At 36.3% G+C, this 18983-nt stretch overlaps 1 protein-coding gene across 3 annotated transcripts in view; it reads left to right on the top strand.

The window, feature by feature from the left end:
- Positions 1-18983, top strand: part of CATSPER3 (cation channel sperm associated 3) — an 82790-nt gene that overhangs the window by 10546 nt on the left and 53261 nt on the right. For all 3 annotated transcript variants that reach the window (XM_074213525.1, XM_074213523.1, XM_074213524.1), the window contains exons 2-3: positions 4442-4595; positions 11650-11889. In XM_074213525.1, coding sequence (XP_074069626.1) covers positions 4442-4595; positions 11650-11889 — 394 coding nt within the window. The remainder of the gene's footprint in view (positions 1-4441; positions 4596-11649; positions 11890-18983) is intronic.

The following is an 18983-nucleotide window of genomic DNA, read 5'->3' as shown; positions in this document are numbered from 1 at the left end:
GTGGGGAAGGGGGGAGGCTCCCCGCCTCTAAGGTGCTTATGTCTGCTTTTTCCTTTTTTTGGTATGTATGGGTTAGTTCCTTTTGCTGAATTCTGGGCACAGCAGCTGGGGCAGCAGCAGTTGGGGCCACATCCTGTTACTGTCTGTGTTGCCTCTGTTCCTCATTCCACGGGGGGGGGGGGGGATAGCGGGGGAGGGAAGGGTATAGGGAGGGTGGTACAGATTCTCCTTCCTCAGCCTCACTATTGTCTCCCTCTTGTTCTTGTCCTCCCTCATCGAGTTTAGGGGCTTTATCTTTATCCTCCACTTGGGTAGTCTCCCTTGACTGTCTTGGGTTATTCTCAGTCATACTGGCTATGGCAGGATCCTCTGAATCAGTGTCTTCAGAGTCACTGTCACCCAAGTCATGGGCAGTGCCTTGTAATATTGTGGGAGGGGAAGGGTCTTGTCCCAAAAGGCAGGAGTGTACAGCTGTTACTATGGGATAGAAGCAAAGGGGGGGGGGGGCTTGAAGTCCCCAAAGGCTTTCCTCCTCTGGTCCAGTGCAAGAACGCAGCTCCAAATGTCAGGATCCATGACATGTGAGGCCTCTACCCAGGGAGCTATTGTTTTCACCAGGGATAGGGTAGCTATGCATTCCTTAAGGGAGCATTTTATTCTTTGAGATTTGAGAAGTGATTGAACCACCCGGGCTTGGGCCGTACAGGATCCAGAAGGATAGTTGCCCATCTTTGGCCATCTCACTTTCTTTTCAGGAAACAGTATGAGATCGAAAACAAGAGGAAGAAAAAAAGACAGGAAAGCGAAAGTATGATAAATAGGGTGTAACTGGTTACCGGGCCTGCAGGAGGCAGGGGAAGAGAGGTTAAGTTACTCACAGTTGGGGGGGGGGGGACTGTCCAGAGATTGCCTGCAATTTCGGACTGGTTCCCAGATTTCGGCACCATTTGTTGTCGGGTGGGGCTCTTCCCTCTACGGACCATAGGGGACTGCCAAAGAAAGACAACTCACACAGGCGATCAGGGGGCAAGTCCAATTTATTTCTGCATATGTAAGCTTATATACTATATTCTATATGCGGAAGCAGGGTATGGGAGGATCTCCTGAGGCCTATATCAGATTGGCCTGAGCCTCTTGCATTGCCTTGGTCGACTGTCTCTATGCGGAAATTTGTCAAGGGAGGGATGGGTGAAATAGGGAAGTAGATGGGTAGATATGGGGGGTAGATATGGGGGTCCCTCCCAGTTTCCTTGTGGCCGAGGATTTGAGGCGACCAAGGTTTGCCTTGGCCTATATCCCGGAGTTTGCTCTATGGGACTTCATCTCATGTTCTGCAAGGCCAGTAGGTATGCTGTGGAGTGGCCTCCTACATTTCATAAAACCAACTTTTGGTTTTATTTATTACTTCAATAGTTTTTTTGAAAAGGTGTGAACTTTTAAATTACTTTTAAAATAATAATTTCAAATTACTTTAAATATATTTATTATTTATTTTTAACATTAAAATTTTTTAAAGTTCTAAATTCTTTCCTCCCCTTTTGCCCTTCCCTGACACCCTGAAAAAGGAAACTGTATATCAATTATGCATGTAAAACATTTCAATATTAGCATATTGTGTCCAAAAAAACAAGAAAAAGAGAGAAAACTACAGTTTTCAGGAGGTGGATAGCATTTTTTCATCATGAAATTTGGAATTTTCTTGGATCATCATATTGGTCAAGCTAACCAATCTTTCACAATTGATCATCATTACACCTTTTCTTTTGCTATGTATAATGAGTTCCTGGTTCTGCTCAGTTCACTTTGTATCAGTTCATATAGATCTTCTCTTTTCTGAAACCATCCACCTTATCATTTTTTATAGAACAATAGTACTCTATTACAACATATACCATAATTTGTTTGGCCATTCCAGTTGATGGGTATTCCCTCAATTTCCAATTTTTTTTGCAACCAGAAAATAATTATATTTTTTTATGTACATAGATTCTTTTTTTCCTTTAATTTTTTTTTGTTTTTTTGCAGGACGTACACAAATGATATTGCTGGGTCAAAAGATACACACATTTAGCCTTTTAGGCATAGTTCTAAACTGTTTTCTAGAATGGATGGGTCAGATCACTATTCCAACAACAATTCATTAATTTACCTACTTTCCCTCATCCTTTCCAGTTTTTGTCATTTTTGTTGTATGAGGTAGCACCTCAGAGTTATATTCATTTGCATTTCTCTAATCAATAGTAATTTAGAACATTTTTTCTTAATGACTATTTGATTCAGCTCCCTTTATTTGAGAAAAGAGGATTCTATCTGAGAAACTTGCTGTAAAATGTTTTGATATTTCTTCATTTTCCATAGTTCCTTTTATCAAAATATGGTTTCCTTGTTTATACCTTTTAATTAGTTCTAATTTTGCTTTTGTTTGTCTGAGAGCGTGATTGCTGGCCCTAATTTTTTTTTCCAATTTCAGTTGAAGCATTTATATCACCTTAACTCTGTGTGTCTTGATGTTTCAAGTGTGTCTCCTGTAAATAACATATTGTTGTATTCTGGTTTCTAATCCATTCTGTTATCTGCTTATATTTATGCATGAGCTCATCCCATTCATATTCAGTTATGCATATTTCCCTTCATACTATTTTTTCTATTTATTCTTCTTTTCTATTTATTCTTCTTTATCTTGTTTAAATTATTTTCAATTTCTTTAAAAAGTTTTTTTTAAGTTTTATTTAAGGTCATGGGGTTAAGTGACTTGCCCAAGGTCACACAGCTAGGCAATTATTAAGTGTCTTAAGCCAGATTGGAATTTATATCCTTCTGACTTCAGGGTCAGCGCTCTATCCACTGCATCACCTAGCTGCCCCAAGATAATATATATTTTTTTGTTTTTGTTTTGTGTGTGTGTGTGTGTGTGTGTGTTGGTAGGTAGTGAGGTTAAGTGACTTGCTCAAGGTCACACAGCTAGAAAATTATTAAGTGTCTAAGGTTGGATTTGAATTCTGGTCCTTTTGACTCCAGGGCTGGTGCTCTATCCATTGCCACCTAGCTGCCCAGTTACTTTCAATTCAATTGGTCCAATGAATTTGCATCTTTACCAATTAGTGAATCAGTATGCCTATCTTTCTATGACCCGTCCACATTGATTCATTGATTTTCTTTCTTTTTTTTTTTGATGAGACAATGGGATTAAGTGATTTATTCAAAGTCATACAACTAGTAAGTATCAAGTGTCTGAAGCTGGATTTGAATTTAGATCTAGGTTCTCCAGTACTGGTGTCATAGCTACTGCACCATTAACTTGTCCCCAACTTTGTCATCTTTTAATTATCTTTGCTAATTTGTGGAGAATGAGGATAAATTCAGTTGTTCTTGTTTTCTTTTGTTTGTTTGTTTGTTGTTTGTATTTAGGTTTTTGCAAGGCACTGGGGTTAAATGGCTTGCCCAAGGCCACACAGCTAGGTAATTATTAAGTGTCTGAGGACAGATTTGAACTTAGGTATTCCTGACTCCAGGGCTGGTGTATGGTTTTCATTTATAGCAGTCTTTCCTATGGTTTTTAATAGTTTGCATTTCTTTTGAGAAATATTTGCTAATATCCTTTGACCACTTATTTTTTGGGTAATGGCTCTTGGGTTAGTGAATGATTATCTCTCCAATAATTTAATTCTTAGAAGAGTTTATAATAATCATTTTTATATTAATCTTGAATATGTATTAGTAGATCGGTTCCTAGATATTTTCTGCATTTTGTATCTATTTTAAATGGGATCTCTTCATTTTTCACTTCTGAATTTTGTAAATATTATGAAAATACTGATGATTTTTATGAATTTATTTTGCATCTTTCTACTATACTAGAAGCTCTTGTCTCAACTTTTTTTTTCCTTGCTTATTTTTAGGGATTTTCTAAACAAACTACTATTTTATCAGCTCATAGGGATACTTTTGTTTTCTCTTTGCCAATGTTTGTACCTTTAATTTCTTTTTCTGGATGCTATTTCTGTCATTTTTAGAACTATCAAATATTGGTAGAGACAAAAGGCATTCTTACTTTACCAGTGTATAAATATATATATATATTCATATATACATAATATATTATATATATAATATATATGAAACTAGTGTTTCTTCAATGTAAACAATACTAGCTTTTGGAATTAGATATATACTTTTAATCATATTAAAATAAACTTTTAGCACATATCTTTTTATAGAGACTGATGATTTCTATTTTTCAGAAAGTCTTAGAAAATTGTTAAGAATGTTTTTATAATTGAGATCTAGTTTTTAGCTTTTGACTCTATTGATACTTTAAAGTTAGTATTATTCAATATACATATGGTAAAAGACTTTCATATAAAATTGTTTGCATAGCATTGTACTATAGACTATCACAAGTAAAGTAAACCACATTTTGTTTTGTGCAACTTTTTGACAGGAGAAAAGACTCTGAATGTTGTGCCTATGTGAAAAGATTTATAGAGGGTCGTTTTTTTTCAATACTTATGATCAGTGTCATCTCAGTGAATGCCCTATGTATGGTTTTGCAGACCAATTACGTCATTAAATATCAATTATTCTTATTTTTTGAGGTAAGAATTTTTTACTTTTCTGAAAAGGTATTGATATTTTTATGGCATTTTATTCTATGGGAAATTGCTAAAGTTAGAATCAAAAGATAATAAAAATAAAGACTCTTCAATTTACTTTAGTATTTCAAAATATCTGTGGTTTCCTTTGTGTGGATATTCTCTTTTTGTATACATAGTTCACAAACCTTCCATGTCTTTTTAGAGAGCATCATGAGTTTCTGTGACCAAAACAATTCTTGCTAATAATGAATGTGTCTGTCAATATTTATCTAGATTGATCCACTCATAAACTCAAGTCCTTTCGTGTTTGTTCATTGTGCCAAAACTCACACATGACTGGTCCAAAAAATATCAGAACAAAACTTTAATGGATAATCTTTACTTCTAGTAGAAGATAATAAGTTACCCTCCTAGCAGAAAAATATTTCATCATCTGAAAAAATATGGTTTATTGTATCCCTAATGCATTCTTTAGAAAATTGTGTATATATTCACTCAGAACCAATTGTCTTAGGATAGACATAGGATAGATTATCAAAAAACCATATCATACTTAAGTATCCTTTCTTGTATTGTTAAGTGAATTTCACATTATTCTTTTATGTAGAATTAGTACAATTGACTTGTGATTGTGCTGATTTGTACATCCTTTCCAATAATGAGATCACAACTCATCCATACCTACCTGTGCTCCCTTTGTCTGTGTCTTCCTATAAATTTACTACAGAAGGTCCACCTAAATGCTGAGACCTTCTTTATGCTCTTTACATCATAAGGATACTGTTTAAGTATACATTATTTATCAGTTAGTCCTTACTCTCATTATATGACCAACCTAACTTAAAATATTAAAAAAATTATTTATGGAGTAAAACAAGTATTTCTATAACATAATATAATAAAAAATGTTTACACATGAAACTGCAAATCTATTATGTACCACTTGTTATTCCTTGTAAATATATAATAAAGTTATCATTCCTTTTTTTCTCTTCCTCCCCCACCCTGAGATGGCTACTATTTGACCCAAATATATGTATAAGTATTCTATACATACTTCTTTCTCTGGATGCAGTGAACATTTGATTGCTTTTCTTTCTGCTCCATGTTAGATACAGGTTCTTCTGCTGGTTGAATAGGGCTGTAGTAGAAGTAAAAGAGGAAAGGCGAAGAATAATTGTCTCTCAGAATTGAATTCTTTCTCCACAGATGATTCTTTTTCTCTGTTGCAAAGGCTCATGCTCCATAAAATTCTTCTGAAATAACTGTGTCTCCAAAAGCCACTTGGGGCATCATATGTTCTTCATATATCCTTTATAGTTAATTTGGACAATCCAACTTTTTTAATCCTTTTTAATTCTTTTTTATATTAAAAGGAAAGAATCTTCTTTCACCAAAACTTTTACTAGAACTGTTCACAAGAAGTTAAGGGAACAGAATTATTAGATTTCTCCCTTAACCCTTCATTTCTGCTTATCCTTTTGGTTAAATTACTGCTAGGCACTATATTTGGGTGTGGGGATATAAAGGTAACAATGAAACAGTCTTGTCCTCCAGGAACTTACATTCTATAATAGACAACAGATGGGGCGACAGTGGTGTGGAGGATTAATGAGACAGAGCAGGGAGAACAAGAATCCAGTTCTTGAGAGACAATTAATCTCTTTGCCTTTCCTCTTTTACTTCTACCAAAGCCCAAGGAGAAGAAAGTCAGTAGTCAGTAGAGGCATCTCTAAGGAGAATTACTCTTAACAGCAGACAAGAGAATCAGTTAAAGATTCAAGAAAGAATTAAACCTGGACTTTGAAAATCTAGGCACACAAAATACCTTGAACCCTAAATTGTTTCCTCCCCATGAAAGCCCCACCCAGGGACTTTTTCAGCTAGATTTGGTTATCATCTGCATAGAGATAATAATTGATCTCATCAGAGCTAATGAAAGTGAACATAGAGAAAAAAAGATGACTCTGGACAAAATACTAAAGCATATCTCTATTTTGGGAGTTGGACATGGGTATTGATCTAGCTTATGAGACTGAAATAGAGTTGCTAGAAAGGCTGGAGGACAACTAGAGAGTAATGCCATGAAAATCTAGGTAAGAGAGAATGGTCACAGGAAGTCAATAGCAAGTGATCAGAGGGAATGGCCAATAATGTCAGTACCACAGAGAAATCAAGAATTAAAGAATCTGGGGGTGGCTAGGTGGCGCAGTGGATAGAGCACTGGCCCTGGAGTCAGGAATACCTGAGTTCAAATCCAGCCTCAGACACTTAATAATAATTACCTAGCTGTGTGGCCTTGGGCAAGCCACTTAACCCCATTGCCTTGCAAAAAAAAAACAAAACTTAAAAAAAGAATTAAAGAATCTGTAATCGTTAAGTGCTTTGAGGAAATAGAGAAAAATGAAAGTCTGCTCCTAAGGAGAAAGCAGAGAGACAACCATGCATATATAAAATAAACTCAATGTAATTGTGGAGGGGTTGGAATCAGGAAAGACTTTGTCTTCATGTAGGAGGTGGCACTTTGAGTTTGGAAGAAAAAAAGGCATTCTAAGAGGTGGAGGTAAGGAGGGACAGATAAAGATGAAATATTTTTTAAGTGCTGTCTTTGGTGGGAGGTCTATCATGTGTGAAGAGCAGCAAGAAGGTCAGTTTGTTTGGAAAGCAACATGGAGGAAGAGGAATAATGCATCACAAGGCTAGAAAGAGAAAGTGGAGTCAGATTGTAAAGAATTTTAAAGATCAAATAGAAAAAATTTATATATGATCCTAGATGAAATGCAGAGCAACTGGACCTTATTGAGTAGGGTAATAATATGCTCAGATCTACAGTGAGAATGTAGAGACTTGAGGTGGGGAGACCAATTAAGAGGCTATTTTTTCCAAGTGAGAGGGGATATAAAGGCTTGAGATGAGGTGGCAACCATGTGTATAGAGACAAGGGGACAGATATGTGAGTATTATAGAGCCAAAATTAACAAGATTTGGCAAAAGGCTGGATTAAGGGAGAGTGGAAGAGCCAAAGATAACAAGGTAGTTGAAGGATAGTGGTGCCCTTAACAGAAATAGGTAGAAGGTTAGGTTTGAAGGAAAAGGTAATGATTTTATTTTGAATATATTATATTTGATTTGTCTTTGAAACATCTAGTTTAGTTTCAAATGTCTAATTGGCAGTTGGAAAAGTCTAGAGAGACAAGTACTGGCTATAAAATGAGTCTTTTACATAGTTATGTGCATAATCAAATGATGGAAACTGATGGAGGTCACTAAGTGAAAGAGAACAGAAAGAAGGGGGCCCAAGATACAGTGTTTAAATATAAAGAGGATTAAAGAATGATCAGACAGGGTGGAGGAAAATTAAAAGAGACCAGTGCCACAAAAACCCAGAGAATAAAGAGTGTCTATGAGAAGAGGATGGTCAATAGTATAAATTGCTGTAGACAGATCAAGAAATACAAGCATTATGAAAAATACATAACATTTCATGGAAGGAAGAAGACGGAGAAAAAGCTCTTGTATCTAACATTTAAGAGGTCATTGCCAAGCTTGTTTTTTTTTTTTTAGAAAAGATGAGAAAATGCACCTCCCTCCTTTTCTTTTCCTTTTTCCCCCCTCCCATCCTTCCTTCCTTTTTTCTTTTGGGAAGAGGACTATAGGTATGAAAGATTGCTATATTATAAGGTTTGGCTGATGTATTGGTTAATTTTGTTGAACTGTTTATTTTTCCTATTTATTTTTTATTCTTCGTGGATTATTGTGAAGGATAACTAGTCAGTAGGAAAAGGATATACTCAGAAATGAAGAGGATATAAAAACAAACATCAAAAATTTAAAATAAACAGCATAGTAATTTTTTAGTTTTCATCAAGTGATGGAGTTAGAATCTTGATTATAATGATATTGAGAAGTGAATGGAAATTTAGAAAGTGGAGGTATAGATGGCTTTTTTCTTAGAGAGTTAATCTGTGAAATGGAGAAGAAATATCAGATAATAATTTGAGAAGAAGAGAAAGCCAGCTGAAGTTTTTTTTTCAGATTTTTGCAAGGCAATGGGGTTAAGTGGCTTGCCCAAGGCCACACAGCTAGGTAATTATTAAGTGTCTGAGGCTGGATTTGAACTCAGGTACTCCTGACTCCAGGGATGGTGCTCTATTCACTGCACCACCTAGCCGCCCCCTGAAGTTTTTTCTTAAAATTTGGGGGAGACAGAATTATGTTCACTGGAAGGACCCATTGGATATTGAGAGACTGAAGATTAGAGAGAAGCATTGGTTCATGGGATAAGCTCCTAGTGAAGACCTGAATAGAGGGGTTGATCTTAGCAAGGAGAGGGATGAATTCTTCTAACCCTGGAATATAGGAGGAGAGAATGGGGATGAGATGGCTGATGTTAAGGCTATTTGTACTATAATAGTGGGGAAAAGATGAAGTTAGCAATGAATGAATGACCTTTAATTTATAAAGTGAGAGATGAAGTGAGAGCCTTTGTTGAGATTGAGGAAGGGAAAGTAGAGTTGCTTGAAGAAAGAGTTCTGCAGAAAGATAAAGAAGAATGAGGATTATGAAAAACACATGATATTTGATGAAAGGATGAAGTCTGAGAAAAAAGCTTTTTTGAACTAAATGCTGTAGAATGTTATAGTTAATTAGGGAAAAATAAAAGCATCTTCTTGAAAAAATGAGGGCCATTTGAGAATAGAAAGTATACATTTGTAGCTGTCTCACTCAACATGATAGTGTGACTTCCTTCAACATTTTTCAGCACATGAATAGGAAGGAAGAAGGCAAATGGTCTGGGTAATACAAGGATGAATAGTGATAAGATAAGGGCATAAGAGGGTAGAGGACAGCACAAAATTGTTCAGGATAATTATAGAGACCACAGCAGGAGTAGGAAACTAGGAGGGATGGAGTGAATCAAGGTCATGATGATGTTGTGGAATAGGTTCAGAAGGAGTGAGATAGAGAAAGAGATGGATGGATAAAAGGTTATAGTCGGAGGAATTTCAGAGTTCTAGATCTTGAAGACTAAGTAGTTACAGGTGAAGGTAAAATTAAGTTTATGTGTTGAGTTTAGCTGGAGTGAAGGTGCTGATAATGGGAGTGGAGAAAGCTTATGAACTGGAAAGCCAGAATATCAACATGAATGTTAAATTCCCATGAACATGGGTAGGAGTTGAGGTGGAGAAGAAGAACTGATCTCCTTCATAAGGGAAGGAGAATGACTTGAGAGCCAGGAGAGTATGGCAACCAGGATCTGGAGAGGTTGATATAGAAATGAAACTCAAAGGAGGACAGGTTGCTGACTATTGGCTATAGAATGAGGAGTCTAAAAGTGATGTTGGGGAGTAGGTAGACTTTGATAATCTATTTTTTTGAAATGCTTAAGGGTGAGTGATACCTAATCATGATGGACTGAAATTCACTATTCATATATCTCACATTACTCACTATTCCATTAGTGGTAATACTGTACTACTGAGAATTATCATCATAAAGGGCATATGCTATGATGTTTGAAATTTCTAATCTAAATCATAATGATTATATGATATCTCATATTCTTGGGAATCTCAGTGAAAAAATTTCATTTGTAGCTGAGTTGGAGTGAAGGTACTGCTAATGGGAGTGGAGGAAGCTTATGGGTTGGAAAGCCAGATATTGGTTATTGAATAAATGAGTGGATGCCTGGCAGAGTGTATTGTTCATTGTAGAAATTTAAAAATGGGTTTTGAATGGTTAATCATTTAATTATTCTTCATTGACTACCTCCTTTGTGGCAAGAAATCTGCTGGGTATATCCCAGATATCTTTCCATTTTTGGGAGAAGTCATGGTCTAGTTAGGAAGACAACAACTCACATATGTGAAATAACCAGTTGGAGGACTATTTTGTGTGGCTCAGACAGTCTTTTAAGGAGTTCAACTTCAACAAAAACATTATTATTGTAAGATACTGTCCCTTTTACTGTCCTATCATGTGGTGCAGTTGGTTGCTGACATCTACTTTGCTCAGAGAAACAATTACATTGAGTTGGAGTCCTGAGACAGTTATTTTTGACTATAAGCCATAGTATCACAGATATGGATACCAGTATTTTATGATTATGGGAAGCATGTAATTTATCTGATTCCAGGAAGATGAGAATTTGGTTATTAATCATAAACTAAGGTTGGATTGTTTGTAGAGAGAATTAGAGTTGGAACCCAGAAAGATAAACAGAGAAAGAAAGAAGAGGAAAAAATTTCAGAATCACATCAGCTAAACTTGAACTTGGAAGTGAAGGATGCTGTATTTACTATGGAGGATGAAATTCAGTAAAAGCAGAGAATCATAAAAGTCATCCAGCAGATCATTTAATTTCACTGAAATGTCATTTCTCTCATTTGTTAAGCACAGTATGCATCAGCTCTCCTTAATAGGAAACATTTGTTCATCGCAGAAGCTATTGTTGATTTGTGTGGATAGTTCTTGGGACAGAAAAAGTACACCAAAGTTTGTAGTTCCAGAGTTGTGACTTTTGCCAAGGACTTGGCTTTTCCTCACTCATATGCTTCTTTGGCAGATTCCTGTGTATTTCTACTCTTCTTTATAGATATTATGAATGCATTGATGTAAGAGTGTGATTTAGATCCATATGCAGACATATTTATTCATTCCTCTATTTCCTTTAAATATATGGATGACTGTGAAGTTAATTTTTTGTCTTATTTTAAGTAAATAATTATTATTAAGATCTAAATTGTTATTATTGTGAGTGGTAGGCTTGTGTAAATTTTAACATATCAGGGAATATAATTCACCCACAACAGATTTATCTCGATGATCTTGAGAGAATTTTGGTATAGCTATCTGGGTCGGACAAACCAGGGTCAGAGCAAATTGGAGTGAGTGAGCCAGCTCAAAAAGTGAGAAATGTGAGCTGCTACAGGGTGGGATATTCCCAGTGTACCCTTTATAGTACATTTTCCTACATGATGTTTTTTTAAACCTATCTGTTCCTCATGCCATTGGAACTCCAGAGTAGCTGTGACTATTTTGTTTTCTCTTTCAGATACTAGAAGTCCTATTTATGTCCATTTATTGTTTTGAGTTTGGCATCAAATTTTACGTGGATCCCATTGGATACTGGAAGAATGGATACAATGTGTTGGATGTTATCATTATCATCATCCTTTCTCTTCCTTTTTGCCTGAGGAAGCTGTTTGGCAGGCACTACCCATATCTAAATATAGCAGAAGGCATCCAGTCTCTTCAAATTCTCAAACTCATTCCCTACAGCCGAGGAATTAAGGTAATAGGGATTGATCTATTTTAGTTCTGTTTTAAAAATGTATATTTTTAAAAAACTTCTTTTAGAAAATTTTTTTTGGTTACATTTGAATACCGAGCTGTTTGCTTCTCTCTCACCCAATCCCACACTAGAGAAGGTCAACATTTGACATGGATATATGAGTGAAACTATATAGTACATAATTCTACTTATCAGCTTTTTTCTCTGGAGATGGATAATATCTTCATTTATAGCTGATTTGAATATTCATATAACTCATAATTTCATCATTCATATTTACTCTTTAAACAGTATGACTGTTAGTGTATTATTTTATTGGTTCTACTCATTTCACTCTTGCTTATTTCATGCAAGTCTTTCCATGTTTCCCTAAATCAACCTTATCAACACAACATATACCACAATTTATTCAGTCATTCTGCAATTGACAAGCATTCACAACAATGCCAGTTCTTTGACACCACAAAAAGAGCTGCTGTAAATGTTTAAGAACATATTGATTCTTTTCCTTTTTCCCCTGATCACCTTGGGAAATAAAGCTAATGATGATATTGCTGGGTCAAAGGTTATACACATTTGCAAAACTCTCTGGGCATAATTCTAGATTCTTCAAAATAGTTGGAACAGTTTCACTACCCATGTGCCAATTTTTTCACATCCCCTCCAACACTCATCATTTCCCCTTCTATCTAATCTGATGGGTATGAGAGGATATCTCAAAGCTATGTTTTAATTTTCATTTCTTAAATGAATAATGATTTAGATCATTTTTATATGATGATATATAGCTTCAATTTATTCCTCTAAAACTGCTTGTTCATATCTTTTGACCATTTATTATTTGGAGAATGGCTCCTAGTCTTATAAATTTGACAAAATTCTCTATATATTTGAGATATAAGGCCTTTATTCAAGAAACTGTCTATAAAATTTGTCCCTCAGTTTTCTGTTTTCCTTTTAATCTTGGCTGTATTGATTTTAGTTGTTCAAAACTATTTAAATTTAATATAGTCAAAACTACCCATTTTATATCTCACAGTACTCTGTCTTTTATTTTTTCATAAATTTAATAGACTAAATATTTCATGTTTTTCTAATTTACTTGTGACATCTCCCTTTATTTCTAGGTCATGTATCTATTCTGACCATATCTTGGTAAATGTTGTAACATACTAGTATACATCAATAGACACTGCTTTCCAGTTTTTACAACAATGTTTACTATCCCCAAAACTTAAATCTTCATATTTATCAAACACAAGATAATGATAATCATTTATTACTGTGTCTTGCACAGTTACTTTATTCTGCTGATTCACCATTCTGTTTCTTAGCCAGGCCCCATATAGTTTGTTTTAAGTTTTTGCAAGGCAAATGGAGTTAAGTGACTTGCCCAAGGCCATACAGCTAGGTAAATATTAAGTGTCTGAAGCCGAATTTGAACTCAGGTACTCCTGATTCCTGGGCTGGTGCTCTATCTACTATGCCATCTAGCCACCCCCAGGCCCCATATAGTTTTGATAATTATTCCCTTTTGTACAGATTAAGATTTGGAATTACTAGACCTCCTTCCTTTACATTTGTTTTCATTAATTCCTTGGATATTGTAACCTTTGATATTCTAGCTTTTTGTTCTTCTGAATTAATTATGCTATTTTTTATTCCTAGCTCAATGAAATAATTTTTGGGGGAGTAATTTAATTGGGATGGTACAGAATAAGTAGTTATTACTTAAATATATATATATATAATATAACATAAGTTGTTACTTATATTAATTTATATAGAATTGTCATTTTTATTATATTGAATTGGCTTACCTATAAACAACTTAAATTCTTTTAAATTCCATTTCTATCAGACCAGTTGGGAAGAGAGGTAAGGGAAAAGGAAAACATCAGTATTATTGCAGTTTATTATTTGAAGCTAATTTTTATCGCTTGTTTGAGTCTCTCATATTATCTAATAGTGTTAATAGGCTAAATGGCCATTAACAATAAATTGTCCAACCATATGAACTACAAATCACTACCACTATAAACTCTTCAAAAAGTTAACAAGGATTTATTTTTGCCCAGTGAGAGAAAAACAACAACAACAAAAAACCCCCTTCTTACAAACATTTATAGTTAAACAAAACAAATTTCTATTTTATCTGTCATGTCTAAAAATGTATATCTCTTTCTGTACTTTGAATCCATCAGCTTTCTCGTGAAATGTGTAACATGCTTTGTTATCAGTTTTTGGCTGATGATTTTGATGAAAGTTCTTAAGTCTTTCAATAGTTTGTCTTCATAATGTGTTTATTATATAAATAATTCTCTTAGTCCTGTTCAATTCAGTTAAAAAAAGTCTTTACAAGTTCTCTGAAATGGCCCCTTTCATCATTTCTTATTTCCATTTCATTTATATACCACAATTTTTTCAGCCATTCCACATGTCTGAATCCTCTCATTTTCTCTCTACAAAAAGAAGTGCTATAAACATTTTTTTCATATAAGTGTCCTTTCTTGTTTTCTTTGATCTCTTTGGAGTATAGGTATTATAGTTAAATTGCAATCTAGTGATTTTTGCGACTTAGTTCCAAATTGCTTTCCAAAATGGATGCACCAATTCACAGTTCCACCAATAGTACATTAATGTACCTGTTTTCCCACAATCTCTCCAATATTTGCCATTTTCCTCTTTGAAAACTTCACCAATCTGATTAACATTTTTCACATGATTGTTGATTGCTTGGATTTCTTACTTTTGACTATGCAAATTTATATTCTGTTTTCTATTAATACTCTCTTCACTTTGTTCCAATCCATCTTTTTGCCTCATAAATTATTCCCGCTTCTGCATTCTTCAGTTCAGCCAAACTGGCTTTTTTCTTCATAAATTACACTTTGGCACTTTTCTCTCATTCCAGGAATTCATTCCCTACTTATTTCTACCTCATTCAATCCCTCTGGCCCTTCAAGATACAGTTTATGTTATTTTTTATTTTTATTTTGTGTGTGTGTGTATGTGTGTGTTTGATAAGTGCATTAACTTATTTTTATTCTTATTTTGTACAAATAATGTTTTTTATACATTACTAAAATATTCTTGATTAAGAGTAAACATAATACTCCCTCCCCCCCCCCCAAATATAGACCCAAATGAGTGATAAAGTAAAGGGGAGAGAAAAAAATTAAAATAAAAAAATAATAATTGTAGGTATGGCCAGGTGGCACAGTAGACAGAGCACTGGCCCTGGAGCCAGAAGCACCTGAGCCCAAATCCGGCCCCAGACACCCAACAATAACCCAGCTGTGTGACTCTGTGCAAGCCACTCCAACCCCATTCCCCTGCAACCCCCCCCCAAAAAAAATACCCCAAAGAAAATAAAATAGTAGTAGTAATAATAATAGTAGGGGCTACCGGGTGGCAGACAGAGCACTGGCCCTTGATCCAGGAGCACCCAGGTCCAAATCTGGCCTCAGACACCCAACAATTACCCAGCTGTGCGGCCCCAGGCAGGCCACCTAGCCCCATTTGCCCTGCAACTCCCCCCCCCAAATAATAATAATAAAAATGTGTTTCAGTCTGTGTTCCAACACCACCAGCTCTGTCACAGGTGGATCACATTCTTTATGATAAATCTATCACAAAAGTTACTTCCATATTTTTCCACCATTGCCATTGCTGATCGCACTTCTCCAATACCATGTACTATATTTTCTCTCTCCTTTCACTCTGTCTCTGCTGTAGGGTAGCTGAGTGGTGCAGCAGACAGATCCCTGGCTCTGGGGCCAAGAGACCCTGAGCCCACATACCACTCTTTAGGCCCAGCATCCATCTGGCCCTATGGTCCCAGACAGGCCATTCACTCCCAGCCCCTTGCAAGAAGTGAAAAAGAAAATGTGTTATATCTGACCACTCTCCCGCCATGGTCCATCTTCTCCTCCATCACTCACATCCCCCCTTCTCCCATCCCCCTTCTCTCCTTCTTACTCCAGATGCCTATACCCCATTGACTATATATGCTGTTTCCTCTCCTAGCCACCTCTGATGAGAGTGAAGATTCTCTCATTCCCTTTTGCCTTCCCCCTTCCATATCATTGTAATAGCTCATTGCAATAAAGAAAAATCTTATTATGTGAAATATCTTAACCTATTCCTCCTCTCCTTTTTCTTTTTCCCATTACATTTTCCTTTTATCTATTGACTCCATTTGTACACCACAATATATCTTCAAATTCAGTTTTCTCCTGTGCTTCAACTATAAAAGCTCCTTCTAGCTGCTCTATTAAATGAGAAGGTTCATATGAGTATTATCAGTGTAATTTTTCTATGCAGGAATACATGTAGTTCATCATCATTAAGTCCCTCATATTTTCCCCTTCTCCTCCACTCTCTGTGCTTCACCTGAGTCCTGTATTTGAAGATCAAACTTTCTGTTCAGCTCTGGCCATTCCAACAGGAACATTTGAAATTCCCTTGGTTCATTGAAAGTCCATCTTTTTCCCTGGAAGAGGATGTTCAGTTTTGCTGGGTAGTTGATTCTCGGTTGCATTCTAAGCTCTTTTGCCTTCCGGAATATTATATTCCAAGCCCTACAAGCTTTTAAAGTAGTTGCTGCTAAGTCCCATGTGATTCCGACTCCACGATATTTGAATTGTGTCCTTCTGGCTGCTTGTAATATTTTTCTCTTTGACTTGGGAGTTCTGGAACTTGGCTATAATATTTCTGGGGCTTGTTGTTTTTGGATTTCTTTCTCAGGGAGATTGGTGGATTCTCTCCATTTCTATTTTGCCCCCTGCTTCTAGCATATCAGGGCAATTTTCCTGTAGTAATTCGTTGAAACTGATGTCAAGGCTCTTTTCCTGGTCATGAGTTTCAGGTATTCCAATAATTTTAAAATTATCTTTCCTAAATCTGTTTTCCATATCAGTTATATTTTCAATGAGATGTTTCACATTTTCTTCTAATTTTTCATTCTTTTGGTTTTGAAGTATTGTGTCCTGATTTCTTGTAAAATCAGCAACCTCCCTCAGTTCCATTCTTTGTCTGAAGAATTTGTTTCCCTCAGAGAGCCTTCTTATCTCTTTTTCCATCTGGCCAATTCTGCTTTTTTAAAGCATTCTTCTCCTCAATAACTTTTTGAACTGTTTTATCCATTTGACCTATGCTGGTTTTTATCATGTTATTTTCTTCAGCATTTTTTTTAGATCTCCTTGACTAAGCGGAGGACTTCTTTTTCATGTTTTTTCTGCATTTCTCTCATTTCTTTCCCCAATCTTTCTTGTCTCACTTCATTTTCAAAGCTTTTTTTTTTTTTTTGAGCTCTGTCATAGCCTGAGCCCAATTTCTGTTTTTCTTGGAGTCTTTAGATGCAGGAGCTTGTACTTCCTCATCTTCAGATTGAGTGTTTTGATCCTTCTTGGGATACAGGCAAAGTATTTCTCAATGGTGCTCCTCTTTTTTCTCTGCTTACTCATTTCTCCAGCCTGTGCCTGGTTTTGGTGTGCTTCCTGTACTTTTGAGTATTATTGGGACACTCCCACAAGGATCTCTGTGTGTGAGGCTTTGTCTTCCCTCCTGGTCTGTGAATGACCATAAGCGCACCCCTCTGCCACAGGGCTGAGGTGGGGGGGGGCTGCTGTTCTATGGGGGGGCCTAGACTGAGATCAGGATCTGAATGTGGTCAGAACCCCAGAGTTCTGTTCCAGGGATAGAGTACAGAGCTTGGCAGTCTCTCTTCACTCCCCTCCCTAGGCTCAGCACTCATGCCGGGGGGGTTCCTGTTTACAGGCCTCTGCTTCCAGTTTCTGGATCTGGGCTTCTGGGGCCACACTGCTCACTGTGTGCCCTGATGGCTGGGCTTCATGTGCTCACTCTGGAAGAGTTCCCCCCGCTGATCCCCCAAGTTGTTCTTGTTGCTCCCTGGGTTGTAGATCAGGAAACTTCCTTTGCTGCTGTGAGCCTTGGCTCCCAGAGCCCTGAGGCTGCCTATGGGAGGCTGAAGTTGTTTTGCCCTGTTGGGCTACCCCTCCAACCTTGTGGAGCAGAGCCTTTCTGCTCTTTTCCAGGTTACCTTGGGTTGGAGAACTGCCTTGCTGGGTCCCTCTGTGGATTCTGTCTCTCAAAAATGTAGTTAGAGTCCTTAGTTTATAAGTTTTGATTGAGAGCACCTAAGAGAGCATCCTCTCCTGTTGCCATCTTGGCTCTGCACCCCACCCAAGATGCAGTTTAAATACCACCTTCTATGGGAAACCTTTCATGATCTCTCTAACTATGTTGCATTGAAGTACTTTTTAAATTTGCATTTATTGTCTTTATATTTATTCTGTATATATTTTCATATGTCTTTATTTTCCCTATTAGAATTTGAGCTCCTTGCAAGTAGGAACTGTTTCATTTTTGAGAATTTGCCTATTCTCAAATGCAAAATCAGGATGTTTTCATTTTGGGAGTAGGGAAGGGAATGGTATTTTAAAATTTTTAATAACTATTATGGGGAACTTGCTAACTTTAGCTTGAAAACATTGGGTGATCATAGCTAAAAGTTTTCATTTCCCCCTCTTTTTTCCTAATATCACCCCAACATCCCATCTATAAAAAGTAATCTAATAATAATAGTTTACATTTCTGTAGCACTTAACTTGCAAAATAGTTTCTTTACAGGAACCTTATAGGATAATAATATCAGTATTATATCCATTTTTAATGAGGAAACTGAGACTCAGAGAGGTAAAATGATTTGTCTCTGGTCACACAGGAGGAAATGACATGAGCCTGGAGTCATACATAAATCCTACAGTTTCAGAGTTGGGTGAGAGCTCAGAGCCCTTTTAGTCCTATGTATTGAATTATAGGAGGCAGACCAGGAAGATGTTGTAGAGATGATCTAGTCTGATCTCATTTTACTAAGGAGGAATCTGAAGCCCAGATAACTTAAGTGACTTGTTTGAGGTCATCTAAACTGTTGTTTTAGTTTTTTTTTTTTTTTTTTTTGCAAGGCAATGGGGTTAAGTGCCTTACCCAAGGCCACACAGCTAGGTAATTATTAAGTGTCTGAGGCCAGATTTGAATTCAGGTACCCCTGACTCCAGGACCAGTGCTCT

The sequence above is a fragment of the Macrotis lagotis genome, chromosome 1, assembly GCF_037893015.1.
Source record: "Macrotis lagotis isolate mMagLag1 chromosome 1, bilby.v1.9.chrom.fasta, whole genome shotgun sequence".
In the NCBI taxonomy this organism is placed as follows: Eukaryota; Metazoa; Chordata; class Mammalia; order Peramelemorphia; family Peramelidae; genus Macrotis; species Macrotis lagotis.
Note: the sequence above shows the minus strand (reverse complement) of the source record. Positions and strands in the feature narration are given on the sequence as shown.